Genomic DNA, 14,785 nt, shown 5'->3' on the forward strand with positions numbered 1-14,785 from the left:
TCATCATTTCACACAGCAGGTAATAAAATCATATAGCTGTCTTGTGTAAAGATTACAGACAAAAAATAAACAGACATGCTTTAGAGCAAGAGCTGTAGTATCATTTTGCCTTGGCAGGGGTAAAATGATAGACATTTGCTCTGAGTGCCATTCTAGTTTATGCAGTCATTTAATTTTACATTTAATTATTTATGTATTCATTTCAGCTTTTGTATATTTGAAGATTGTTTATTGAATTACATCAAATATGTTTATACATTTATTCTTTTGTCTTCCATGTGAAAATGACTTGCCTACAAATTAATGTAATATATCATTTCTGTACATTTCATTACATTACATTTCTGTTCTTCATCATCTGGGCACAGCTGGTGAAGAATATAGATTAGTTATCATTTCAACAAATACAAATAATAACAACCTTATGCAGTCAAGTACAGTAGCTGATCAGTATTTCTGACAGTATTTTCATCCAGTCCCATGCCAACAGATATTGTGTGTTCTTGTGTATTATTTGTAAATGTATATACTTCAGAAAAGATTCAGACCAATCTTTTCATAGGTCTTTATGCAATTGTGAAAATTCCACATTTCAAACAAGCAATGCCATTATAACCCATTTTGTTAAAACATGTTCAGTGTAATAATTAATATATTCTTTGTTATATTTATATATATATATATATATATATATATATACATACATATACATATAGGGATTTTTTTTTTTTTTTTTTACAATAATATGACAAAAATGGATGGACAGACAATTTCTTTTGTTGTTGCAGGGATTAAGGCAGTGGAATTACTTGCCAAATCCACCCTTTCTCCTTTCCTAACCATCTGTTTCCATCATATTTCCTCCCTGGGTCACCGTTCCATCTAGGCCAGTATGCATCTCAAGTATTTCTTTTTCACAAACCCCTTAATAGATATTATCCCCACCCACCTCTGGATGCTTTTATTATATGCATCTCTGTCTACATGTGAAAGTGTCATGAAAATAGTAATCTTCCTATGTTGTCTAATTGAAATCAATTCTAAGAAATAAATAACTGTAATTTTGTCAAGGACCTCAGGGAGCCCTTTCAATGAGCATATGAACGCCCCCGAACCTCAGTTTGGACAGTGGTGTTTGGTGATTGAGTGGAAGGAAGGGGTCGAAACAGTTATTTTGATGCTGTGCTCAGACATGGTGGACTCTGACAAGGCCTTGCTAATAAAAACAAGTTCCTACCCCGCGCTTTAAACAAAAATATCTCATAATCAGAATGCGGTTGTGTCCATTTCTCTCCATAAAGACCGTAAAAACAACGGAGAAACAAGTGTGAAACAGCGGAAACGGGGAGGCGGATGTGGAGTGGTCCAGCCAAATAAATAAGATATGAATTCGTCTTTTTATCTAGTCTGGCAGCATCACGGACAACTACACGACGATGCGGAGAGAAATAAGTTGGGAATGTGATTTAAAAACTGGACAATTTAAAAGGAGACATTTTCAAAGGGAGGTGTCCCTTTGACCGGAGGTTGGATTACAGAGAGTCAGCGGCGCTGCGCACGGGCCAGATCCCGCTTGGAAGCCGATGAAGGGTCGGTGGTGGCTGGGCCGTGTGGAGGTCTGTCGTCCATGATTAAGCGACTTGTTTGGGGATTTTTCGGCATGCAGATGGCGGTGTAAACAACGTTTCTATCGCCGTAGCAAAGGTAAGTAATATGTACCAGCTGTAAAATGATTGTTATTTGGTTTATTTTTGTACGTCGTGGGTTGCTTCGATGTGGAGCTGGCAGCCTTGTTTGCTACCATAAAGCCATTCATTGACGTTTTCTGTGCACACAGATGTATTTCATCACATATTTTTAAGATCATCAGTCTATCCAGTGCTCTGAAGGGCTACCCCGACAGAGCTGGTATTGTGAGCTGACGAAGTCATGTTTTTTATGTTCCTCGCTGGCAGCAGCAGTGAAGAATAAAGGTCGAATACAAAAAACAACAAAGTCAAAATAAAATCTTTGTCCTGCAGCGTCGTGTATTGTCAAAATTAAAAGAAGCTTCTGGCAAAAAGCGAAAGTCAACAGTGATTTCAACCTGCTCACACACATACATGCTGTTAAGAAAGTCAGTAAATTATATCAGAGCTGTAGTGTGCTCGCATAACCAGATCAGTCCAAGAATAGCAAGACAGCTCATCTTCTGTTTCCTCCCTAATAGCGTCATGGAGGATCTGACCCTGATTGTAATCTATATATCATAAATTACAGTATAGATTGAGTGTAAATTTAATATTGGCATCTGTGGGCTCCTCATTGTGTTTGCCTCATATCTGTGGATAACAATGAGGACGTGTATTTCTTTAGTATGCACCAGTAGTCACATGCACATGTGTGTTTATCAGGTCTGATACAAGTCTGAACAAACATTTTAGTTCGGACATTACTGAATATTGCATATTTTCACTCCTGCAATCAGTGTAAAACATAACATTCATGCTAGAGGAATATCAGTTATTCTTTTTCTCATTAGCATTACAGGGTTCTAGTGTCTTGCTCAAGGACACTTCTGCAAGGCAGGAGATGGGTCCAGTTGAAGTTGAGTCTGTATCTTGGATTACATCCCAATACAGGGAAGATTCATTACTAGGCCTTATTGACCTGATATACTTTTCCCTGATCTACATCCTAAAAGATCTTTAAATTTGCTCCTGGGCAAAACTGGCAGCCATATGTAACCTTACCAGTACTGTATCAGTAAGTGAAAACCTCTACACAACTGACATCCTAATATTAGTTCTCATGGAAAATACACATTTTAACACACAGTTTACAAAGTGGAGCCAATCCCAGCTGACATTGGGGGAGCACAGTGTATACCCTGGACAGATCGCCAGTCTATGATAGAAGACCCTCTAGAATAATTCCTTTTGTCTTCATGAGATCTTACTGTATGAGGTGATAAATGGAAATGTAAAGGGATACATCAGCAATGCTTACTCCTACATTTCCCATAATGCACCCCAGTCTGTTTCAGTAAACCCCGCCTGCTTGGGAAATGCCCATAACTTTGAAAATGGCATATATCCAGCTTGTAACACAAGATTTCTGTAAAAGATTTAAGGTCTCAAGTACAATCCAAGACAACCCTCAGGGTTATTTTCTCAGATTTCATAAAGTTGCATATATGCAGTTAAAACAACGGTGGCAGATTTTCTTAGAACAAGACATTTTCTTAAACAAAGACAAATATAGGCTTCTCTTTTCTAGCCAGCGGTGGTCAGTTTTGCCAACTGAAACAACTGTAGTTTTAAAACAAGATTTCTGTAAAAGGTACTAACCATTGGGTTTGGTGAGCATCATGTTGGGAGGGGTTGCTAGTGTGTCAACTTCCCCAATTCAACATATAACCCTTTTCCACTGCATGGTACCAGCTCAACTTGACTCAATTCAGTTGTCCTTTGCTGCAGACGTTTCTCTGTTATCCCTTCGATATCCTCCATTGTTCATGTGTGTCGCGATGAAAATGACTTCACAATAGCTTTGTGTGTCATCACTATAGTAACAATACTGCACTATCTGCAGTGGAAAAAGAAGTACCTGGTATAAAAAAGCAGGTGAATTGAGTTGAGTCCATACCCTGTGGTGGAAAAAAAACTAAGAGTGGGGAAATACTACAAGCCTTGCTTGGTATAAGACCGGAAACAGGGAGAAATAACCAGCCTAGCTCTGTCCAACAATAATTGATATGTTATTATATCTTGTTTGTTTAATTGGTATGATAACTGAAGAATGAAAATAGTAATTTGTGGTTTTATGAGTGTTATGTGTAGTGATGTGTAGGGTAATGATTTCTTGGAGTCTGTACCAAACTAACCAGCTGCTGGCTTTAGCTTCATAGTTAGCAAACAGACATGAGAATGGTATCAATTTTCTTATCTGACTCCTGGCAAGAAAGTGAATTAACATATTCCCCAAAATGTCAAACAATTCCATTTAAATTCTAACAATGTAATTTTAAGAAAAGCTTAGCCATGACCTGTAATGGGTAGTTTTTCACAATGTGTAAAATGTCCTTAATGGTGGATCTCTGTCAGGTCTGTCACACTGGACTGGGCTCTTTGGTCTGCATAGGGTCAGAAGTACAAGAGTGCACTGAAACGTGAACATACACACAAAGTGGCACAGTGGAATGTGATGGGTGTGTTGGCGACAGGAAGTTGTCGCCTCTGAAGGGACTGCCTCATTGTTCTCCAAACATGCTACAGCTATTTCAGGACTGTGTGTGTGTGTGTGTGTGTGTGTGTGTGTGTGTCGGTGTGTGATAGTGGTCTTATCTCAGAAGTCTGTTTTTGCACAAACCTTTACCGGATTTATACTAGGAAATTTAAGTAAATACACCTTAAAGTTGTTGTTCAAATCACACAACACCCAACAAGAAACCCTGTAAGTTAACAAAGAATAAAGGCAGTAAAAGCGACAGACTGTATTTTGTTCTCATTTCTGGCTATGTGTCCCTGTCTGCGAACATAGATGTGGCCCACCCCAATGCTAATTTGTAATTTAATTAGGATGGTGAGATGGCTCTATTTTTTTCTTTACATCTCAATCCTGCCTAGTGCAGCTTTTAAGCTTTGACACTTGCATAATTCAGTAATGTAGCTTTGCTGTGCAGGCACTGCCTTACCTCAGAGAATATCAGCATTAGCTGAGAGTTTTGGAGTCAGTTCACAAATATTTATGAAACACACTGCCCATCGCTCCTTTGTCTTAATGCCTGCTGAAAATAGTATCAAATCATATACAGTATATGTGCATTACTTCCAGTGCATACAGCCTGTGTATGAAGCACATACACCACCACTTGCTGACAGTGTATTGATATCAGTGTCTGGGTGTATTTTCACCAGGTTGTGTGTGTATTTAGTTTCAAGTCTCAACATTTATAAATAACCCACAGACTTGACACTACTACTGGAGAAAAGAGTGCACATACAGTATCCCACACAGAGATATATAATAAACACTTCAGGTTTGGGTTCCAAAATGGACAAACTGTCAGAATTAGAAATTGTTCATAGATCATAGAAAAAAAAGAATAGATATTTAATTTTGGAGGTTAAATAATTTGTTTTTGTTCTTTTGGTTTGTAAAGCTTTGCAATATTTTTATATCAACAATGGCTCAAATGATGTATATATAATGTGAATATATAATGTGAAATGTCTTGCTCAGCTCAGCTGATTGTTTTGGTTTTACTTTCCACCATGTTACTGTTTTGGTTCAGTCTCATCTCATCAGTATCATGTTCAGCCATAATTGGCGGCTGTATTCAGCTAAAAAGCTCTTGAAACTCATCATACACTACCTTCCCAGCATCAAACACCAGACAGACTAAAGACTAGCTTACAAACATAGTGAAACATCAAGCAGCTAACAAGCTAAATATTCCCCTCAGGAGTTGGTAGAGATCAAAACCAGAGCTAAAAGAGTGGGAATATTTTCTTAAATTCATTAGGTGGACACAAATATGACCCCAAATGCTAATGCTGATATGTGTCTGTTTAAATTTGTAAATAGGCAGTTGTCAGCCATATCAGCTTTACATGGAGATAGTGTAAATGTTGAGCTTATAACTTATTGTGCATCCACCATTTGGTCAAAAAAAAAAAAAATTCTGACTGCAGTCTGCAGAATCAAGCAGGATCAATGTTGAATGTTTAATCCCACCCCCATGCTTTAAATGGTTTTACTGTTAAGTTTTGCTGGAGATAAACACTGATATCATTGGTTTGGACCTGGATTTGGGCAGGGTTAAACAGCACAGTGCCTTCATAAAATGAACAGGACTTACTGGAATACATTACATAACTAACAGTGATATGAGGGGAACTGGTCTTCTGTGAATTCTGTGTTTTGCATTTTAAACAGTCACTTTTTTCCAGCGTGGCTAGACTGTATCGATAGTGGTGGAATGTAATTCAAGCACATTTACTGTAAAGTACTTAAAAACTGTAGTTACAAATCTGAGGTTCTTGTACTTTACTGGAGTATTTCCATCTTTATATGTCTACTCCACTTCATTCAAAGGGAAGTGTACTTTTTTACTCCACTATATTTAGCTGACAGCTACAAGTTACTTCTCAGATTACAATTTTACATGCCCCTCCTATCTTAAGAAATATATCTCCAAATTTGCGCTCATGAAAAGCTCATGAAAAGCTGACTTTTTAAAGACAGGTGGTTTTCATAGATGTATAGTATTATCAGGGGAGAGATGGCTATACCCTGCGTCCAAAAGTGCTTTGAATGATGAGAAATGGATCTCAAGGGTTGGACAATCAACATTATGTACCTGCAAAGACTTTTGCACAAACCACACACATAATTAAATTTAAAGACGCTTGCAGTAAAATTTCAATAGATAGCTTTGACAAATTAAGGACTTTTGGCAACTGGCAAGTGCTATGTGGAAGTTCCTTGTACCAACATTTGTAGAATTTGCAATATAACATAGCAGTATTTCCTGCCATATGTAATATGTTTCTTATTGATTTTTTCCCCCCAGTTATTACATTTTGGATATCATCCAAATTTACTACTAGCAAAGCCACTTCCAGGCGGTCAGTAGTTACCATGGGAAATGTCCACTGAGAGGCTTGAAGCCAGGCTGAGTCTTTCCACGTGATTTATTTTTGATCTGTGGATCATTTTTTGATTAACTGATTTATCATTTTGTCTATGAAAAGTACAGAGATAATCATTTAAAAAAATAATCACTTAATCTATACAACAGTCCAGTGAATTACCTTTTCCTGTCCTCCATCTGATTGAGAGGGACAGGGCACTGAGTTAATTAGACAGCTGATGAGCAACAAAAGCAAATGTCATTTTAGTTTATTACAACTAGACTCAAACTTCTTTGCAATTCAAATTATTATTTGGTTACAAAGTCATAGCTCTGTGATAAAAGCTGCTCACAAAGGGGTAAAAAAAAAACTCAAACTAAATGTAAAAAGAAGTAGGCTTACTTTTATGATGACTGGGCAGCTTCAAGGCTGTGATTGGATTACTTGGTGTCAGTGAAATCGGGCAACACTGCTCCAAGTATAGATGCTTTTTCCACAATGTGTACCAAAAAAAGTTTGTCCTCTTTTGAAAAATCTAAAGATGAGCACAGTAACTGCAGTATCATTTTGTCACTTTACTTACATTAAATGTGAGGAGAATTAAAGTTTGCAAGAGCATGGGAGACTGAGGTTTTGTTACAGGTCAGGTCAACCTTGACCTTGAATGCCAAACATAGTTTAAATTGTAGTAGGAGAGAGGCAGTAAGTTAAATGACCTCACTGCACTGACAAACCCCAGCTTTATAACTGACTCCAGATTAGTTACCCCAATTGAAAATTTAACAAACTTAACTTGTAAAGTAAGTTAATTGCATTGACATTAAGCTACTTTAAATGAAAAATTAAATCGCTTCTATATCTATTTCATAATTGTTTGTAGGGATCATAGCACAGATTTTGAAAATTTTATGATACCTAATTATAATTTTATTATACCTATTTTATACATTTAATCATTTGATTACAAATAAAGGTTAGTTATTATCACTAGGCGTTATATCAAGCCTGTGAAAACAGTTGTTACATGTCCTCTTTTGCTCTGGAGCTTTGTCAAGTCTGAGAAAATAACCCTGATGATGTCTATGAGCTAATGGAAAAGCAGAGGATGCAAGCTCATACATAAGAGTGGGGCTAGTTCTACTTAAGTATTACATGTGTGTTTTGATGTTTTTGACCATATTTCGGCCTTTAATTTTAGGCCTGTAATTGTTTTGTTTGCAACTATTGTTAAAAGTTATATATATAAATATTTTATATTTTGTTACATCGCTTAATAGAAAATAAAAATAAAAAGTTCCTTGGGAAGTACTTTTTATTTGTCTAGAAATTCAAAATGTATTAAGAAATAGGCCATCTGGTCATTTTATAGAAACTGTTTATTCATTAAATTTACACACAAAATGAGCTACAAAATGAGTTATACTGTCTGGAAATGGCTGATAACAGGATATGAGATTTTGGTCTTGTCATACAGCCCTATTCTGGGATAAAACTGAAAACATAAACCTTTCTTTTGTTCTCTGCTGTCATTTGATTTTTGTGAATTACATGCGCCTGAACTCAGGCTGCTAATACAGAATATAAAAAAACCCATAATTTACAGAATAAAAAGGCAATTATATGGTTCATTAACAAACATGAAATCACGGTATACAACAAGCTAATCTTTAGCAGCACCTGTAATTAATATTTGTTAATGTTAGAAATAAGTGTTAGCTACATCATCTTTTATAAAAGACAAGATAATGTTATCTGCTCAGTATTGTGACCAAAAATGAAGGATGGTTAAAAGAATAAATAATAAAAGTATGCATATTTACTTTTATACTTTTGTGGCAGAAAGAAAGTGACACATCATATGTCTGCATCTGGACCATCTTATTTTTTGAGCTTGATCCATACCAAGGACTAAAAATCATATATCTTGGACTCTGTCATATCACTTTTTACCATTTCTCTTTTAGTGTGTCTCTTGTTTGTCCCCTAACTTCACTGACTTTCAGGATGAAATGTACAAAGCATGGGAGATATGGGACTGACATTGTCAATGAAAATTAATCTCTGCACACCTGTATGCAGGTGACAGATGTGTGGGAAGACAGTCAAAAGGAACCCACACCCTGTCAACACTTCAAGTCAATTTATTAAGCCACATTTTATTCGACTTGCCAAGTGACGTTTATATGTTTACAAAAAGAACCAAAAGAACAAACCCTATGGACTGATCAATGAGTTATTATGAGAAAAACAGAAATCAGGTCACCCAGTGGAAGTCACATAACTTACCTGATACAAGTTAGGGTGTAATTACCTGTGAAACAACACACTGAAAAAAATCATTAGATTCCCTCCAAAAAGTAGTGAATAGAGAACAGAATAAGCACACAGTAACAACACAAAGACTGAGAACTAGTCGACAATACTGAAATGTTGGAGACAGGTTTCTTTATACAGTATACAGGTACTGAAGCACAGCTTTAACCCAGCTGATGGAAAAACCTTTTTTGAATTTTATTCACGCAGAAATCTGTTGAGTTGATACATGTTGGATAACTGGATGGAAACATAGCTGCAGAGTTAGCTGGAAGCTAGGGCTCCAGCTGCAGATTAAAGCCTTGGGGTAACATGGTGGATTAGGGAAGATATTCTGTCAACAGTTAATCCCCCTATTCTCTGTTTTAATCCTGCTGCTGGATCAAGGACACTTTCCTCCTGAGAGCTTTGTGTTGATGTGTATGTGCATTTACGATTGGTTTTATAAAGACAAGAGAGTGTGTGTGTGTGTGTGTGTGTGCGCTTGTGCAGCAGGGTTTTAATTTTTGTGACTTTTTCAGGAGAGAGTGAAGCGTATGGGAGTACAAAGAACCCAGACATTCATTGCAATTTTATGAGAGTGATTGTGTGTATGTTTATTTGTGTGGCAGCTATTTGGGCACAAGTGACTCTGCCAACAACACCATGGTTAACACTGATCTCTGCCCTGGGCTATTTATAAAAACTATATATATATTATATAACTATACTATAAAAATCTGTCCAGGTGTGTGTGTGTGTGTGTGTGTGTGTGTGTGTGTGTGTGTGTGTGTGAAACCTGTTTTACAAGTGACTTGTAGTATCTCTCACATCATTATGGGTTTGCTGGTATAAAAACAAAATGAAAAATTTTCAGGAAAGTAAGGAAACATGTTAATCTACAGCTAATAGCTTAATTATTCTGAAGGAATTAATGGAGAAATCATATTTCAAACTAAAATTAAGTATCACAGCATGTTTATTGTACTACTTCTACAAATTACATTTGACTTCTAATTGTTGGATGCCCCTATAATAATGAGACAGACTCACAGGAAGGGGCTTTTACAGGTACACTCATGCATAAATTGAGAGTCCTTTGACAGCACCTCTCCTCAACCAAAAGATGAACCTAGGCCCTCGCCTAGGGATCCTGTGCATACATCTCCTACTACACTAGGCACTGACTACGCCTCCATATCAATCCCTCTCTGTCATGGGTAAACACAGAAGCAGCCATGGAGCCAGAGTGGTTACTGTCCTTGAGTTTAGATAAAAAAATAACCTCTAAAATATAACTTAAAAATGTGTTTGGAAGTTGGATGCTTTGCCCTGATGTAGGCATGGGGCATTAGCCTGCCCCCCGAGGAAAAAAAAAATGAAATTTTCTCACATTTGATCTGACAGAGAAACATGAATGATATGTTTCTAAGTATTTAGACATCATGGCAGTAAGGTTCAGCAGCAGCACACCAGAATTGGCTTAAACTTTCTCAACATCCCATTAACTACTTAACACATTCATGCAGACAGCCTAACATTAACCACCATGCTTCAACAGTACGTGAACGTTACTTCTGAATTCTGTTGAATTCTGCACCAAATGAGACTAAATGTCTAATGTTAATCTACAGCTAATAGCTACATGCTAACAGAGCAACTTGGACTGCTGTCAATGGTGAGAGGAAGAAAGGGTGACATGGTGTGAATATGTGTACTTCGACCATGGCGTGATCGTTAGTGCCAGGTGGGTTGCTTTTAGTATTTCTCAAACTTCTGATCTCCTGGGATTTTCATTCATGACAGTCTCTACAGTTTACTCAGAGTGGTGCCAGAATCCAACCAATCCAGCTTGTGTCAGCAGTCCAGGCTGGTGGTGGAGGTGTAATGGTGTGGGAAATGTTTTCTTCCTTAATACCAGTCAATCATGGGTTGAATGCCACAGCTGAGGGGGTGAGTATTGTTGCTGACCTTTTTCTAATGGCTACTTAATGCACCATGCCAGAAAGCAAAAGTCAATGTATACTCATAGTTTCAGGAATATGTATAGTGTACTTCATTGACTCCCCTGTCACCCAATCTGAATCTAGTAGAATACCTTTGGGATGTGGTAAAACATGAGATTTGCAGCGTGACTGTGCAGTTGACTAATCTGCAGAAATTATGTGATGCAATCATGTCAACATGGATCAGAATCTTGCCATGAAGAAGTGTTTTGAGACCAAAGGGAGGAACTACCGATTGGTAGTGTGTTGTAAGTGTACACTCTGTTGTTTCCTGTATGATTTCTGTGAGTGCACATCCATTCTCATTCCAGTCTCTGACTGGTAAGAAAGATGGCGGGAGGGAGAAGGAGAGGAAGGAGGGGGTGGCAGTAATGTGACTGGTGCATACCATGGCAACCAAAGTGCGTACAGTGTGTGAGAGAGAGCAACTGATAGTTTGAAAGAAAGCAGAGAAAATGAAAAGGAGGTGTGTGTGTGTGTGTGTGTGTGTGTGTGTGTGTGTGTGTGTGTGTGTGTGTGTGTGTGTGTGTGTGTGTGTGTGTGTGTGTTTTCTATCCATTCAGTGGAATGGAACCTGTTGACCCCTCAAGTTACTGCTGGTGGAGACATCTTTACAAATTAATTGTGTGGCCTGTCTTTGTGTTTTTAAGTCATTGTAAGTAACATCAGAGTGACATATAGAAGTATAGACGTATAGAAAGAGTGAGAATTCATGTTGTCAGTTTCAAGTTGTGAAATTCTGAATTTTGGGTGAATGTGTAGAAAATGATACAGCACAGGCTAACTAAAATATTTAGTTTTGTTAAGTGGTGCAGCTACATAAAACATTTTGTAGGATATTTCAAGAAGTGCAGGCATTTTTTCAGCTGCTGTAGGTTATTCTGTAAATGTGATATTGTGGTTTCATGTAATGTGAGTGGGGCAGAATTCTGGGAAAAATTACACTTAACAACTCACTAATGTCCACTATCTAATTTCCTGGCAGAAACGCCGCTATTTTTGGATGGATTAAACAAAGAGATATAATGCATTAATTACACACTGTCTCCAGAGTGAAATAGTTACGACAACTCCATGTTAACAAATAACTTGTCATTTTTACATTTCTTTAGAGGCAGCTGTATCTTTTAACTTATTGTTTTCCCCTCCTTCAAGTCTAACTCCATAATTAATACACAAACACAACACAGGCATCGACTTTCTCATCTGAATCTTGTGAGAAAGCAAATGAATGTGTTTCAAAATGTCAAACTGTTGCTTTATCATGAAAATCAAGTTTAAGACGTGTTGTGTGTTGTGAAACCCTATTGTACGTAATAAATCATTTCTAAATGACAACAGTTCTTCTGCATTGTATTACATCAGCTGCATCAAAACAAGCTCTCCTACTTTACCCCAGAGAATCTCAAGCGCTCCATAATCCTGCATTGTCTTTGCTTTCTTGCTCAAACAGTGACAGCGCAGCTTTACACCACGTGATGCAGTGTCGCAGAAAGCTGCCAGTAGAGGAGTAGACTGAATGAGAGAGACAGCGGCGAATGAGTATGAGATAAGCAGAGAAAAGTTTGCGGTAAGGAGATATGAATATGAAAAAAAATACAAAATGAATCCAGAGGAAAACCGAAAATATCATACCGAAAAAAGGTTCCCATTCAGTGGTGTGGAAGTATTTTTGATTCAGGCAAGATGATGAAAGTCTGTCTCAAGCACAGTGCAAGCAGCGGTTTGCCATAATAGCAGCACCACAGGGTAACACCACCAATGTATACAATCACCTTAAACATCACCACAAAGCACAATATGATGAAGTTGTAAAGGGCAAGAAAACAAATGAAAATGCCTGTCTTCCGACAGGTCAAGGTCTTCTAACAAAGATTGCTGTTTTTGTTACCCTAATTTAATGGTCAACTGAATGTTTCTTTTCTGTTCTCAGAAGTTGATATATAAGGTCCAGGAACATATGTTTGGCACAATCATATGTTTTGTTGTGCTTAGTTTTGCAGGTTAATGAGAGCAATAAACATTTAAATTTGAAAAAAAAAAAAAATCATGCCAGAGAATAGTGATCTCAATTCTAAGCAAAAAAAATCGTGATTCATATTTTTTCCAGAATTGTGCAGCCCTACTGTATATCTGTATATAGGAACTACAGTACAAGTTGCAAAGTTAATGGGTTTTCATTTATTCTAAATAAGTTCCATCATATAATAGAATTTAAGAACCAACACAAGTAAGAAATTACATGCACTGATCTCTTAAAAAATGTGATGATTTGTTTAGGTCATATCATTCCAGCTCTTCTACATATTAAATATTACTAAAGAATATTGAACTTCATGCCTCTTCTGCTTCCCCTCATCTTTCTCTTTCCCATACTCACCTTATCTATATTCTCTCTCTCTTTCTTTCTCTCTCTCTCTCTCCTATAGGTCTCCAACCTAATTCCACCCCTGTCCTCCCTGTGGATTGTAGGATTGCCCTGTTATCACACTCCCCCACCCTGGACAGACAAGTGGAAGGATTGCTGGATTGCCTTTTATTCCTGCCTCCTCAACTCTCTCTCTTGATATCTTTCCCTTTTTCATAATGGATATCTTCATGGTTTACAAAGTACTTGGCATTGCTCTGCTTTTGTCAAAATGGACAGGTGTTTTAGGGTACTAAGAGGGATAAATGAAAAACCTCAATATTCAACTTGATATAAATGACTGATCAAAGAATCAGAAAGAAGGTTCAGCTCTGTTGAAACTGCCTCGTACCACCTTGAATAATGACCAGTAAAGCCTGGGAACACTGAAGTGCCTTCCCCAAATGAATACCAGCTTGGCAGAAGAAATGTGCTACGAGGAAACCAAAATACAGACTGTTGTATCAGCTGATTTTTTAAAGTAGAGGTGCGTTGTACAGTGCACTGCTCTCGGCATCACTCCACTCTTTCATCTGTATCTCCATCGTCCTTTACATTTTCTTTTTTTCCTTCACCTCATCTTTCCAACCATTTAGTGCTTCTTCAGTTTGGTTTAGTGATGGCACTTTTAGGCTAAAAGGCTTAACTTCCTTCCCCCCTCCCTCTCTGTTTTCTTTCTTTGACGCACTCACCTGGCTTCCACCATTCGCCCTTCTCTTGCAACAGCCGTCCTCCCCCCTCGCCCCCGCCCCCAGTCATCCTCCCCCTCTCCCTCCACTTTCTCAGCCCCTTCCTCTCCCCACCACTACCATCATCATCATCACCACCACCATCATCCTCATCCTCAGCCACACTCCCAGCACCACCAGCACCACCATCACCACCACCAGTTCTCCTCCTCTCCCCCTCACTTTTCACCCCCTGCCTTCTCCATCACCTCCTCCTCTGTGGTAGCCATGGCAACAGCTACCACCACCTCCTCCTCTCCCTCTTCACCATCATCTTCATCTTTGGCAAACAGTAGTGCCCGGGAGCACCTGCTGGCGGTGCGTCAGCGCACCTCGCATACTCGGCCATACACAATCGGGCCTGACAACCTCTGCAGCTTGTCAGTGCAGGGCGCAGGTGGGGCCTCCACCTCTGGGTCCTCCTCTGCCTCCTCTATGTCGTCAGGGGTCCAGCCAGAAGCAGCAGGTTTGGGACTCCAGCGGGCCAATAGTGACACGGACCTGGTCACCTCAGACAGTCGCTCATCACTCACGGCATCTACGTACCAGCTAACTCTAGGTCATGGCCACCTCGTCATTTCCTGGGACATCAAGGAGGAAGTGGATGCCACTGACTGGATTGGCCTGTACCACATTGGTGAGCAAATTCAAAATCACATCCCCCTGCAAGTGTAATTTATCTAGGAAACTTGAATATCTTCAAGGCTGAAATGTCTAGGCCTGCAACTAACAGTT

The 14,785-nt window shown here is 38.5% G+C and overlaps 1 protein-coding gene across 4 annotated transcripts in view; it reads left to right on the plus strand.

The window, feature by feature from the left end:
• Positions 1–1,188: 1,188 nt before the first annotated feature.
• hecw2b (HECT, C2 and WW domain containing E3 ubiquitin protein ligase 2b) overlaps positions 1,189–14,785 on the plus strand; it is a 45,720-nt gene continuing 32,123 nt past the window's right edge. For 3 of the 4 annotated variants that reach the window (XM_071464564.1, XM_071464568.1, XM_071464567.1), the window contains exons 1-2: positions 1,189–1,704; positions 13,345–14,687. In XM_071464564.1, the coding sequence (XP_071320665.1) occupies positions 14,279–14,687 (409 nt within the window). In that variant the 5' untranslated portion in view covers positions 1,189–1,704; positions 13,345–14,278. Of the gene's footprint in view, positions 1,705–12,368; positions 12,486–13,344; positions 14,688–14,785 lie in introns of all 4 variants that reach the window. The other variant, XM_071464566.1, reaches the window with a different exon arrangement.

The sequence above is a fragment of the Trachinotus anak genome, unplaced genomic scaffold (assembly GCF_046630095.1).
Source record: "Trachinotus anak isolate AG129_WGS33_773 ecotype Australia unplaced genomic scaffold, CSIRO_AGI_Tana_v1 ptg000026l, whole genome shotgun sequence".
Classification (NCBI taxonomy): domain Eukaryota; kingdom Metazoa; phylum Chordata; class Actinopteri; order Carangiformes; family Carangidae; genus Trachinotus; species Trachinotus anak.